The following is a 14,323-nucleotide window of genomic DNA, read 5'->3' on the forward strand; positions in this document are numbered from 1 at the left end:
CCCTCCTCAGCGTCCCCATTAGCTGGGACTACAGGTGCTCACCACCATGACTGGCTAATTTTTAAATTCTTTGTAGAGACGGGGTCTCACTATGTGACCCAGATTGGTCTCAAATTCCTGGGCTCAAGTAATTCTCCCACCATGGTCCCCCAAAACACTGGAATCACAGGTGAGAGCCACCACACCCAGCCCTCCTTTTCTTTCTTTCTGTTTTGTTTTTTTTTTGGTTTTTTTTGTTTTTTTGAGATGGAGTCTTGCTCTGTCACCCAGGCTGGAGTGCAGTGGCGTGATCTCGGCTCACTGCAACCTCCACCTCCCAGGTTCGAGTGAGTCTTCTGCCTCAGCCTCCCCAGTAGCTGGGACTATAGCTGCATGCCACCAAGCCTGGCTAATTTTTGTATTTTTAGTAGAGACGGGGTTTCACCATGTTGGCCAGTCTGGTCTCGAACTCCTGACCTTGTGATCCACCAGCCTCAGGCTCCCAAAGTGCCAGGATTCCAGGCATGAGCCACCATGCCTGGCTGGGCCTCCTTTTCTTAAAGCAGTGTTTTGGTTTCTCCCACAGTATTCTGAAAAGGAGGACAAATATGAAGAAGAAATTAAACTTCTGTCTGACAAACTGAAAGAGGTGAGTGTGGTGGCACCCAGCGAGCTCTGGTTTCTCCTGGGGCTGGCTGGTCTTGAAGCCATGATAGTAACTCCTTTCTTCTTATCTAGGCTGAGACCCGTGCTGAATTTGCAGAGAGAACGGTTGCAAAACTGGAAAAGACAATTGATGACCTGGAAGGTATGAGGTTACCATCTAAATGTTTGCCTTGCCCTGCCTTCCCCTCTGGGACACATCCACGGACAGTTGGGGAATGTTTGTGGAGGGGCTGGGTTGGGCCTTGTTTGCCTTAGGAAAGTAAAGCGCATAGTGATGTCCTATCTGGATGTCCTGGAACACTGGAATAGGATAATGCAAAGCATTCAGGCTTGAATGGCTTTTTTTTTTTTTTTTTTTTTTTTTTTTTTTTCGTGAGACGGAGTCTGGCTCTGTCTCCCAGGCCGGATGGAGTGCAGTGGCGCCATCTCGGCTCACTGCAACCTGCGCCTCCCGGGTTCAAGTGATTCTCCTGCCTCAGCCTCCCAGGTAGCTGGGACTAGAGGCGTGCGCCGCCACACCTGGCTAATTGAATTGCCACTTTCAGGAGGTAAAATATCTCTGCTTAGTTAGTCCCATGAGCAAGTATAGAGAAAAAAGTATGGCTCTCTCTGATTAAAAAAATATTAATAATAAATTAAAAATCTCAGGCCAGGCGCAGTGGCTCAAGCCTGTAATCCCAGCACTTTGGGAGGCCGAGGCGGGCGGATCACTTGAGATCAGGAGTTTGAGACTAACCTGGCCAACATGGTGAAACCCCGTCTCTACCAAAAATAGAAAAAATTAGCCAGGCGTGGTGGTGCACGCCTGTAATCCTAGCTACTGGGGAGGCTGAGGCAGGGAGAATCGCTTGAACCCGGGAGGCGGAGGTTGCAGTGAGCCAAGATCACGCCACAGCTCTCCAGCCTGGGTGACAGAGCCAGACTCCGTCTCAAAAAAAAAAAAACTTAACAATTTCCTTCTGTTTGCTCATTTCTGATAGATGCCTTGCATTTTTTTTTTTTTACATGCCTTGCATTTTTGCAGAAGCTCTGTCCCAGGGAGCTCAAAGCTTATCATAGTATTTAAAAAAAAAAAAAACAGAAATACAGAAAGTGTAGGGACTGCAATAAAGACTAGTCTGCAAGTCTGGGCCCACATGTCCCAGAATTTCTTCAAGAGTTCCAGTGTTTAACATTCGGCCTCAGAAATTCCAGAATCTTGGGGTTCAAATGGAATCTTCCAAACTGCCCATCCCACCCAGAAAGGACACATTCTTCAGACCATGTGTTCCAATGTCTTTTTGGGGAAGTGAGGTTCCCATATAAGGGAAAATGCCCCATTCCAAAATACGACCTTTGGACAGGGTGACATCATTGGAAATCCGAAATAAACTGAGGGGTGGGGACCAGTGGGGGGAAGCTCTGTCACTTCTGGTTACCACTGTTTTGAAGCTTCATTGTGGCTAATCCCCCTGCAGAACCTCAAACGACTTAGAGATCAACTCCATAGATCTTTGGTTTTCTTCATCTGTTTCACATGGAACGCAACTTTCTCCTAGTCTGTGCTTTGTTTGCTCACGTGTTTTTTTCTTCCTCTTGTGGTTCATCTGTGGCACTCCATTCCGACCCTTGCCTTCTGTCCCCTGTACTTCTTCTGAACTGTCTCCCTGGGGACCTCCGCCCTCTAGATGAGTTATACGCTCAGAAGCTCAAGTACAAAGCTATCAGCGAGGAACTGGACCACGCTCTCAACGACATGACCTCTCTCTGAGAGGCAGCCAGGTCGCTGCCCTCTGTCCTTCTCACATGGTGCCTCCTACGCCCCTGTGGGCTTCTAGGAGCTCCGGTGGCCTGCCTCCTGGTTTGAACGTCAGAGCCTTCTTCTGATGTGTCTGTGACTCTACAACCGAAATAAAGACGGGCAGTCCTCCTCTTCATGCCCCCTCATTCTCATTTTCTCCATTTGCTGCCTTTGAGCTGTAGCTGTGTGCCCTTAACCATAGCCTGAAACACAAAGTGGGTGGTTAGCCTCTGTCGCTCACAAATGAAAAGCTTATTACAAAAAGAAAATTATGCCTACAGGATGCTTTTCTGAAGACGTGAAAACAAAAGCGAGCTGGGCATGTGCTCTCAGATACGGCTGTTAGCTAACGGCATCTGCATGCCAATAGTTTTTTTTTGTTTTTTTGTTTTGAGACAGGGTCTTGCTTTGTCACCCAGGCTGGAGTGCAGTGACACCATCATAGTTCACTGCAACCTCCACCTACAAGGCTCAAGCTATCCTCCCACCTCGACCTCCCAAGTAGCTGGAACTACAGGTGTTCACCACCACACAAGTCTAATTTTCGTACTTTTTTTTTTTTTTGAGGCGGAGTCTCACTATGTCGCCCAGGCTGGAGTGCAGTGGTGCAATCTCGGCTCACTGCAACCTCCGCCTCCCGGGTTCAAGCAATTCTCCTGCCTCAGCCTCCCAAGTAGCTGAGATTACAGGCATACACCACCACACCTGGCTAATTTGTTTTTTGGATTTTTAGTAGAGACAGGGTTTCACCATGTTGGTCAGGCTGGTCTCAAACTCCTGACCTTGTGATCCGCCCGCCTTGGCCTCCCAAAGTGCAGGGATTACAGGCTTGAGCCATCACGCCTGGCCATTTTTGTACTTTTTGTAGAAGCGGGACAGTTTCACTATGTTGCCCAGGCTGGTCTTGAACTCCTGGGCTCAGGCAGTCTGCCCACCTCACCCTCCCAGGGTGCTGCAATTACAGGCATGAGCCACCGCGCCCAGCCCCAATGGTTTTTCCTTAAATAGAAATTGTTGTGAATGGAGGCTCATCCTTGTAAACCGCTTAGGCAGCTTAAGAGTCAACAGGGATTTGGAAAAACCAGCAAGCCTGTGTCAAAAATGAGGCTCCCCTTGAATGGGGCTTGAGCTACAGATTCAAACAGCAGCAGTGACATTTTGATCTCCATTTCCTCCTTTTCTTGTGTCTTTTCTCTGTGTTACACTGTGAGTGTGGTGACTGGGGCTTCCCGTGGCTTTACTCTTCACTGTTCATCCAGCTCCCAGTCCTGGGAGGAAGTTCACCTCCACGCCCTGCCCTTAGAAAACTGACTGTACAAGGAGTGAACGGGCCTCCATGAACAGGGAAAGTGCTGTGACGTCAGAAGAAGTGAATTTAGAATTCTTTCCCGAATTCCAGAATTGCCTGAGACTGCTAACATCAATCTCCATTCATATTTCAGTTAGTTATAACAGGAACCTTGCTTTAGTTTAGAATAGCTCTTAAGGTTGACCTGTGGGTAATAAAAGGTCATGCTTTTTCCTACATGAGGGATATGGAGAAAACAAGGTCACTCTTTTTTTTTTTTTTTTTTTTTTTTCAAGACAGGGTCTCACTCTGTTGCCCGGGCTGGAGTGCAGTGGCGCCATCTTGGCTCACTGCAACCTCCGCCTCCTGGGTTCAAGTGATTCTCATGCCTCAGCCTCCCGAGTAGCTGGGATTACAGTCGCGGACCACCACACTCAGCTAATTTTTGTACTTTCAGTAGAGATGGGGTTTCACCATGTTGGCTAGGCTGGTCTGAAACTCCTGGCCTCAACTGATCCGCCCACCTCAGCTTCCAAAAATGCTGGGATTACAGGCGTGAGCCACTGTGCCCGGCCCAGGCTATGCTTTGCTTTTTTTTTTCTTCTTTCTTTTTGAGACGGAGTTTCGCTCTTGTTGCCCACGCTGGAGTGCAGTGGCGCCATCTCTGCTCACTGCAACCTCTGCCTCACAGGTTCAAGCAATTCTCCTGCCTCAGCCTCCCAAGTAGCTGGGACTACAGGCATGCGCCACCATGCCTGGCTAATTTTGTAATTTTAGTAGAGACAGGGTTTCACCATGTTGGCCAGGCTGGTTTCGAACCCCTGACCTCAGGTGATCCACCCGCCTCGGCCTCCCAAAGTGCTGGGATTACAGGTGTGAGCCACTGCACCCGGCCCAAGCTATGCTTTTCTAATGATCAAAAACACACCAATTTGTCCCAAAATTTCAAATAGTCCATCTGGTTCTCCCCTGCATCCTACCACCACTACCACCTCAAATTATCACAGATAATTGACATTTAGATGTTCAAGCCACATCTTCCAGACTACCCCTTGAACCTGGAAATGGCATGAAAATCTCCAACTAGATCCTGAATTTTCGGTATCCATTGTTATTCCTCATCCTATTTTTTTGTCCAGGTGGGAAGCTCTGTCCCCATTACTCTCTCTATTCATTCATTCCTCCAAAATGCACCTCCCCTAAACCACCTCCACCTTTCCACCCTCAGCCTCTCCCTGCTCCTAACTGCCGTCCATCCTGAACTTCTGCAAAAACCATTCCCCTCACACATTGCCATATATATGCCCTTGGAAAGATTACAGACTGTGTAGGGGGCTGGTTTTTGTTTGGAGTCTGTGTGTTTGTCCCTGGAATTTCTCCAGGCATTTCTGGACTCCACCCTTTGAAGTAACTATGCAGCCTGTCTATCCAGTTATTCTACCTAAGCACATAAGTGGAATTTCAGAGATTAGTGCTATGGCCGGGCACGGTGGCTCACGCCTGTAATCCCAACACTTTGGGAGGCCAAGGCAGGCAGGTCACTTGAGGTCAGAAGTTCAGGACCAACCTGGTCAACATGGTGAAACCCTGTCTCTACTAAAAATGCAAAAATTAGCCGGGCATGGTCATGGGGCCTGTAATCCCAGCTACTGGGGAGGCTGAGGTGGGAAAATCAATCACTTGAACCTGGGAGGCGGAGCTTGCTGTGAGCCAAGGTCACACCACTGTACTCCAGCCTGGGCGACAGAGTGAGACTCCGCCTCAAAAAAAAAGAAAAGAAAAGAGATTAGCACTATGGAGGTCTACACTATCTGTTGATAGTCTGTGAGCCTTGTCGTGATTCTCAAGGGCAGTTAACACTTTCAGGGAAAGTCATTTTATCTCAGACCTAATAACAAAATAGATGCTAAAGCATCTGAGTGACAAGATGAAGCGAAGTCAGGATTTGTAGTCAAGAGACCAGGGTTTAAGGCCTGGCGCAGTGGCTCACACTTGTAATCCCAGCACTTTGGGAGGCCAAGGCAGGCAGATCACTTGAGCTCAGGAGTTTGAGACCAATCTGGGCAACATGGCAAGACCCCATCTCTAAAATTATTCATAATAATATTTTATTTTTAAAAAAATTTTTTAGTAAAAAAATAAAGAGACCAGGATTTAAAATCCTAGCTCTAGTACTTTAACCATGCCAACTTGAACAAGCTGCTTAGGTTTTCTGCAAAATAAAGGTGATATCTCTGTTATGAGGATTAAATGAGATAATGGAGAAACTGGCTTGTCCAACATAGTCAGCATTCAGTTAACATCTATTCACCCAGACTGGATAGGCCCAGGTCACTGATCTGTCTGATAGAACCCTCCCAGGTCATAGTCACTTGACTCTGTGTGTGTGTGCGTGTGTGTGATGGAGTCCCACTCTTGTCACCCAGGCTGGAGTGCAGTGATGCAATCTCGGCTCACTGCAGTGTCCGCCTCCCGGGTTCAAGTGATTCTCCTGCCTCAGCCTCCTGTGTAGCTGGGATTACAGGTGTGCGCCACCACACCCAGCTAATTTTTTGTATTTTTAAGTAGAGATGGGGTTTCGCCATGTTGGCCAGGCTGGTCTCGAACTCCTTACATCAAGGATCCATGGTGTCTCATGCCAGTAATCCCAGCACTTTGGGAGGCCGAGGTGGGTGGATTGCATGAGACCAGCTTGGGCAACATGGCGAAACCCCATCTCTACTAAAAATACAAGAATTGGCTGGGTGTAGTGGTGCGCACTTGTAGTCCCAGCTACTTGGGAGGCTGAGGTAGAAGGATCACTTGAGCCCAGGAGGTCAAGGCTGCAGTGAGCTATGATCATGCCACTGCACTCCAGCCTGGGCAACAGAGCAAGACCCTGTTTAAAAATAAATAAATAAGAAAGGCTGCCATCTTCTGCAGTCATTTTTTTCTTTCTGTAAATTTCCAGGCTGATGATATCACATTTTATGAGGCATTTTGCTTTCCCCCAGCATTTTAATGAGTCTTGGCCTTGTCCCTTATCAGCCATCACTTACTGCAAACTAAGTTCTCTCTCGTGCTCTGTCACGCATAGCTCTAAATGGCGTCTTTTTTCTCTCTCTCTTTCTTTTTTAATTTAAATTGTTTCATCAGCTCAGTTACTTAATAACATGCCTGTAGAATGGCTTAAATTTCACATTTACCTGGGGTTTGTCTCTGTTCTCCTGGATTCATAGACAGTTACACAATTATGTGTATAATTTAAACAGCCATTCCCAGAAGCTCCGAAGGAAAGATGGGTTACAGGATTTTAGATTTAACTATCAAAGGCTCAGGGGCTAATTAACTAGCACTTGGGTGGAAATTTATATTAAGTCACACATATCTAGGACTGAAATCTTCATGTAGCACGTCATAGGTGCTGAAGTATTTCTCATTTATTCCTCATCATAACCCCCACACCACGCATTGATATCGTTACCCCCATTTGACAGACGGGGAAAACAGACCTAGGAAGGTTAGATGCTTACTTAAGTGATACAACTGGAGCTTAAGTTCAGGTATTCTGACTCAAGGGTTACCAGAGTTCACAAGGAAAAATACAGGACACCAACTTAAATCTGAGTTTCAGATAAGCAATGAATAAATTTTTAATCATAAGTATATCTCTTGCATAAGTACATCTCATGCAACATTTGGGATATACTTACACTAAAATATTATTTGTGGTTTATCTGAAATTCAATTTAACTGGGCGCCCTGCATTTTATCTTACAACTGTGACTCCCAAATTTGGTGCTTGTTCCTTAGTATTCTGTGATGTTCTGCTGTAATTAAAAATACAAAGTACTGGACAGGCATGGTGGCTATAATCCACCTGTATTCCCAGCACTTTGGGAGGCTGAGCAGATGGGTTCCTTGAGCCCAGGAGCTCAAGACCAGCCTGGGTAACATGGTGAGACTCTGTCTCTAGAAAAAATGCAAAAATTGGCCAGGTGGTGGCATGCACCTGCAGTCCCAGCTACGCGGGAGGCTGAGGTGGGAGGATCACCTGAGCCCAGGGAGGTCAAGGCTACTGTGATTCGTGATTACGCCACTGCACTTCAGCCTGGACAACAGAGTGAGACCCTGTCTCAAAAAAAAAGTACTTTCTCTCTTGTGACTTTCACCCTGGCAGTTTCAGGTTTAGAAATCTTTGGGGCGGTGCTGGGCATGGTGGCTCACACCTGTAATCCCAGCACTTTAGGAGGCCAAGGTGGGTGGATCACTTGAGGTCAAGAGCTCGAGACCAGCCTGGCTAACATGGTGCAACCCCATCTCTACTAAAAATACAAAAATTAGCCGGGTGGTGGTGGCACGCGTCTGTAATCCCAGCTACTCGGGAGGCTGAGGCAGGAGAATTGCTTGAGCCTGGGAGGTGGAGGTTGCATTGAGCCAAGATCGCGCCACTGCACTCCAGCCTGGGTGACAGAGTGAGACCCTGTCTCGAAGAAAAAAAAAAAGGGAAATCTTTTTTTTTCTTTCATTTAACAAAGACGCTTATTAATTTATCTTTCCCCGTACTCTTAATCCTCACCAGAGAAACTTGCCCAGGCCAAAGAAGAGAACGTGGGCTTACATCAGACACTGGATCAGACACTAAACGAACTTAACTGTATATAAGCAAAACAGAAGAGTCTTGTTCCAACAGAAACTCTGGAGCTCCGTGGGTCTTTCTCTTCTCTTGTAAGAAGTTCCTTTTGTTATTGCTATCTTCGCTTTGCTGGAAATGTCAAGCAAATTATGAATACATGACCAAATATTTTGTATCGGAGAAGCTTTGAGCACCAGTTAAATCTCATTCCTTCCTTTTTGTTTTCAAATGGCACCAGCTTTTTCAGCTCTCTTATTTTTTCCTTAAGTTGCATTTATTCCTAAGGTAGGCAGGGTATTTCCTAGTAAGCATACTTTCTTAAGATGGAGGCCATTTGGTTCCTGGGAGAATAGGCAGCCCCACACTTTGAAGAATACAGACCCCAGTATCTAGTCGTGGATATAATTAAAACGCTGAAGACAATAACCTTTTGGGTCAACTGTTGGTCAAACTATAGGAGAGACCAGGGACCATCACATGGGTAGGGATTTTCCATCCAGAGCCAATAAAAGGACTGGTGGGGGCCGGGGGTGGCTATTGTGGGAAGTCATAACCCACAGATAGATCAACCTAAGAATCCTGGCCCTTCTCCACTCTCCACCATGCAGGACAAACATCTTCTCAAGCAGTCAACGTAGAATGCTTGGGAAATAGTCATAATTACCCACATATAGTAATTAATAGATGGTAATTAATTGATCCTTGATGTGATGTTCTTTTGCATATTTCCTTCATTCTAAAGTTGTTCCCTGGCCAGGAGCGTTGGCTTTCGCCTGTAATCCCAACACTTTGGGAGGCCAGGACAGATCACTTGAGGTCAGGAGTTCGAGACCAGCCCAGCCAACATGGCGAAACCATGTCTCTACTAAAAATACAAAAAGTATGGTGACGCCTGCCTGTAGTCCCAGCTACTCAGGAGGCTGAGGCAGGAGGATCGCTTGAACCCAGGAAGTGGAGACTGCAGTGAGCCGATATCGCACCACTGTGCTCCAGCCTGGTCGACAGAGTGAGACTCCATCTCAAGAAAAAATAAAAATAAAGTTGTTCTCTGAAGACCAAATATCTCATTCCAGTAATGACCCACTCAGCAGGAATATGGTGGAGTTCAGTCCAATTCAGGTCAGCCATATCCAAAAGACCACAAGTCATTACTAAGTTGAGCAAAAGAGTTTTTATCTATTAGCAGAAAGGGCCTCTCTGGCAGCAGAGATTAAAAACTGGCCCAACTTCATTTCCATACTTCAGGGAACAGCAAATTGAGGATTTACTTATCTAGGACTTGAATTCCTTCTTTGGGACCAAGTTAATAAAAGACCAAGAAACTCCTGATTAAACTGGATAATGAAGGATTCTGTAGACAGGGCTGCACATATCGGCTTTGTTTGACTTCTCTTTTCTCAGTTAACATCTCAGAGCTGGAACATTCCACATTCCCCAGCAGCGTGTGGGGGCTGACTAAAGTTTACAATTCCGACTAAAAATCACCCTGCTTCTGGCTTATCTGAATCCCTTACCCACCCCACCCCACCACCCCACTCCTATTTATTCAGCACCACACTACCCAGGAAATACACTAGCAAATTGTGCAATGGAATAAAATCCACACTTTACTTTAGATTCTTGCAACTGTATCATATGTAATAGTATCACTTTTTCTACATTTTGGTCAAATAAATTTTTACATAAACTACAGTTTGCGTGAATTTTAGAATGTGTGGGGGTACACAGAGCATTTTGGTTCAACAAATGTTAAAGGGATGGAAAGGGAAAATAACCAGAGCCAAGAATGTAGACAAGGTTATCTATTTGCTTTATACTGTGACTTCATGATACAAGGATATTACAGTCTCATTGCAGGCGAGAGCACTCAGCCTCGGTCACTCGAAAACTCCTGCCCTTCTTTATCCCCTACGCTGCCTAAGCCAGGCTGTGAAGAATGAGTAGGATTTTAAGAGATAAAAGCAGGCAAAATCATCTCTGTTGCCTGAGTTAGGAAGATCTGCCTGGCTAAGGCTTTCTGAGTTACACATATAAAGGAAAGCAGACCAGCATGGGCACCATAGTGAGACCCCGTCTACAAACAATAACAAAAATTTGGCCAGGTGCAGTGGCCAAATTACACCTGTAATCCCAGCACTTTGGGAGGCCGAGGCTGGCGGACCGCTTAGGGCCAGGAGTTCAGGACCAGCCTGGCCAACATTGTGAAACCCCATCTCTACTAAAAACACAAAAATGAGCTGGGCATGGTGGTGCACACCTATAATCCCAGCTACCCGGGAGGCGGAGGTTGCAGTGAGCCGAGATCACGCCACTGAACTCCAGCCCCGGTGACAGAGCGGGACTCTGTCTCAAACACACACACACAAATTAGTGGGGTGTGGTGGCCCGTGCCTATAAGTCCCAGCTACTCGAGAGGCTGAGGAAGAAGGATCGCTTGAGCCCAGGAGGCAGAGGATGCAGTGAGCTATGATTGGCCCGTGCACTCCAGCCTGGGGGACCGTCTCTGAGCAAGACCCTGTCTCAAAATAAGTAAATAAATACAGCAAAGCAGAAGCAGAAAAGCTGGAAGGTAGGCTGAGCCCACACTGATGACAGCCTGAACTGAATTTAGTCAGGAGTGGAGAGCCACTAAAGACTAGAGGAGGCCAGGTGCGGTGGCTCACACCTGTAATCCCAGCACTTTGGGAGGCTGAGGCAGGTGGATCATTTGAGCTCAGGAGTTCAAGACTGGCCTGGGCAACATGGTGAAACCCCGTCTCTACTAAAAATACAAAAATTAGCTGGGTGCACACCTGTAATCCCAGCTACTCAGGAGGCTGAGGCAGGAGAATCACTTGAACCCAGGAGGTAGAGGTTGCAGTGAGCTGAGATCATGCCACTGCCCTTCAGCCTAGGCAACAGAGCAAGACTCTTGTCTCCAAAAATAAAAAATAAAGACTAAAAAGACTGGAAGAGGCCGGGTGCAGTGGCTCACACCTGTAATCCCAGCACTTTGAGAGGCCGAGACGGGCAATCACGAGGTCAGGAGATTGAGACCATCCTGGCTAACAGGGTGAAACCCCATCTCTACTAAAAATACAAAAAATTAACCGGGCATGGTGGCACGCACCTGTAATCCCAGCTACTCGGGAGGCTGAGGCAGGAGAATCGCTTGAACCCAGGAGGCGGAGGTTGCAGTGAGCCAAGATCACACCACTGCACTCCAGACTGGGCCACAGAGCGAGACTCCACCTAAAAAAAAAAAAAAAAGACTGGAGGAAACAAGTCAAGCAATACATTAGGAAAATCCACTTAGCATTCATCTTCGAGAAGGTCTAGCATTGGGGTGGACTAAGGCAGGAAGCCCAGTTAGGAAAAGGTTTCAATAATCCAGTACAGGTTGCCATGGAATACGAGGGAAGAAGTGATTCAAAGGCAGTAATCTTAAAATTTAGCTCGCTGGATGGCAGAGAACTTAGAACAGAATGTCAAAGACCACGACAGTTTCACTACCTGAATTTTGATATTTTGCCTCAAGATCTTCTTTCGAGGAGGGGAGGCAGTGAATCAGAAAGAGAAATGAAAGCCTTTCAAACATTAATGGAGTCTGCAGACAACTTTCTGTTATCGAAAAAATAACAAGCCGGGCGCTGTGGCTCACACTTGTAATCCCAGCACTTTGGGAAGCCAAGGCGGGCAGATCATCTGAGGTCACAGACAGGCAGATCACCTGAGGTCAGGAGTTGGAGACCACCCTGGCCGACACTGTGAAACCCTGTCTCTACTAAAAATACAAAAATTAGCCAGGCGTGGTGGCACACGTCTGTAATCCCAGCTACTTGGGAGGCTGAGACAGGAGAATTGCTTGAACCCAAGAGGCAGAGGTGGCAGTGAACCAAGATTGCGCCACTGCACTCCAGCTTGGGCAACAGATCAAGACTCTGTCTCAAAAATAAAACAAAATAAAATAAAATAACAGGCCGGGCACGGTGGCTCACGCTTGTAATCCCAGCCCTTTGGGAGGCCAAGGCAGGCGGATCATCTGAGGTTGGGAGTTCGAGACCAGCCTGACCAATATGGAGAAACCCCATCTCTACTAAAATTACAAAATTAGCCAGGTGTGGTGACGCATGCCTGTAATCCCAGCTACTCGGGAGGCTGAGGCAGGAGAATCGCTTGAACCTGGGAGGCGGAGGTTGCCGTGAGCTGAGATCCTGCCACTGCACTCCATCCTTGGCAACAAGAGCAAAACTCTGTCTCAAAAAAAACAGCAGGCAGAGACAGGGGAGGATAACGAGCCCAGCCAGGGGTTCAAGACCTGCTTGGGCAATATAGCGAGACCCCATTCTCCAAAAATAAATTAATAAAAAATAAATAATTGGCTGGGCACGGTGGCCGACACCTGTAATCCCAACATTTTGGGAGGCCGAGGCAGGCAGATCACTTGAATTCAGGAGTTTGAGACCAGCCTGGCCAACATGATGAAACCCCGTCTCCACTAAAAATATAAAAATTAGCTGAGTGTGGTAGTGGGTGCCTATAATCCCAGCTACTCAGGAGGCTGAGGCAGGAGAATCATTTGAACCTGGGAGGTGGAAGCTGCAGTGAGCTGAGCTCACGCCACTGCAATCCAGCCTGAGTGACAGACTCTGTCTTTAAATAAAATAAATAACTGAAAATGTACAGTTATAATGAAAGTATACAATTAAAGCATTTCCTTTAGGCCAATCCAACCTTTAATGGGCAGGGGGCTGATTCAGATGGTTGGTGCAGAGAATGTGAATGAATAAAGTCACCCCCTCCAATAAAGGCCCTGCCATGATTTGACCACAGTTCCTCCTTTGTGTGTCTGTTTCTCCCTCCTCCCTTCCCACTTGGGTTGTAATCTCATCTCGGGATGCTGTTTTAGTCATGCTTACGGCCTCAGCACTTCACACTTCACTGTGTTCAACGGACCTGTCCCACCTTTTGGGGAGTTCCCAATGCCATGAAGTATGGCTGGAACACAGCATGAGGTCAGAACCAGATTGTGAGGGATTTCAAACGCTAAGAGGAAGATTTTGGACTTTATCCTGCCCAGAGACCACAGATGGCTATTAAAGGAGGTGGTTTTTTTGTTTGTTTGTTTGTTTGTTTTGCTTTTTGAGACAGGATTCCACTCTTGTCACCCAGGCTGGAGGGCAGTGGCGTGATCATGGCTCACAGCAGCCTCGACCTCCTGGGCTCAAGCAATCCTCCCACCTCCACCTCCCGAGTAGCTGGGACTACAGACGTGTATCCAGCTAATTTTTGTATTTTTAATAGAGACAGGGTTTTGCCATGTTGCCCAGGCTGGTCTGAAATGCCAGACCTCAAGTAACCTGGTTGCCTCAGCCTCCCAAAGTGCTGGGATTACAGGCATGAGCCACCGTGCCCAGCCTGAAGTATTTTAGAATAAGCACACTGCAGGGTGGAATCTGGGTGAGAGAAAATGGTCAGGGAGACCAGTGGAGAAATGTAATGATTCCACTGTGGCAATGGAAATGGAAGAATGCAATTCAAGAGCTATTTGTTTTTTTATTTTTTATTTTTGAGACAGAGTCTTGTTCTGTCACCCAGGCTGGAGTGCAGTGGTGCAATCTCGGCTCATTGCAACCTCCGCCTCCCGGATTCAAGCCATTCTCCTGCATCAGCCTCCTGAGTAGCTGGAATTACAGATGCCCACCACACCCGGCTAATTTTTTTAATTTTTAGGAAAAACGGGGTTTTACCATGTTACCCAGGCTGGTCTCAAATTTCTTTTTTTTTTTTTTTTTTTTTTTTTTGAGACGGAGTCGCGCTCTGTCGCCCAGGCTGTAGTGCAATGGCGCGATCTCGGCTCACTGCAAGCTCCGCCTCCCAGATTCAAGCAATTCTCTGCCTCAGCCTCCCGAGTGGCTGGGATTACAGGCGCCCGCCACCACGCCCGGCTAATTTTTGTATTTTTAGTAGAAACGGGGTTTCACCATCTTAGCCAGGCTGGTCTTGAACTCCTGAC

At 47.0% G+C, this 14,323-nt stretch overlaps 1 protein-coding gene across 11 annotated transcripts in view; it reads left to right on the forward strand.

Annotated features, from left to right (window-relative positions):
- The window catches only part of TPM4 (tropomyosin 4), a 36,702-nt gene extending 26,682 nt beyond the window's left edge, over positions 1 to 10,020 (forward strand). For 7 of the 11 annotated variants that reach the window (XM_063599980.1, XM_003813564.6, XM_055103769.2 and 4 more), the window contains 3 exons: positions 566 to 628; positions 718 to 787; positions 8,275 to 10,020. In XM_063599980.1, coding sequence (XP_063456050.1) covers positions 566 to 628; positions 718 to 787; positions 8,275 to 8,357 — 216 coding nt within the window. In that variant the 3' untranslated portion in view covers positions 8,358 to 10,020. Of the gene's footprint in view, positions 1 to 565; positions 629 to 717; positions 788 to 2,312; positions 2,560 to 8,274 lie in introns of those variants that run through there. The other 4 variants (XM_008966097.5, XM_008966098.5, XM_063599982.1 and 1 more) reach the window with 2 other exon arrangements.
- Positions 10,021 to 14,323: the final 4,303 nt, after the last annotated feature.

The sequence above is a fragment of the Pan paniscus genome, chromosome 20, assembly GCF_029289425.2.
Source record: "Pan paniscus chromosome 20, NHGRI_mPanPan1-v2.0_pri, whole genome shotgun sequence".
In the NCBI taxonomy this organism is placed as follows: Eukaryota; Metazoa; Chordata; class Mammalia; order Primates; family Hominidae; genus Pan; species Pan paniscus.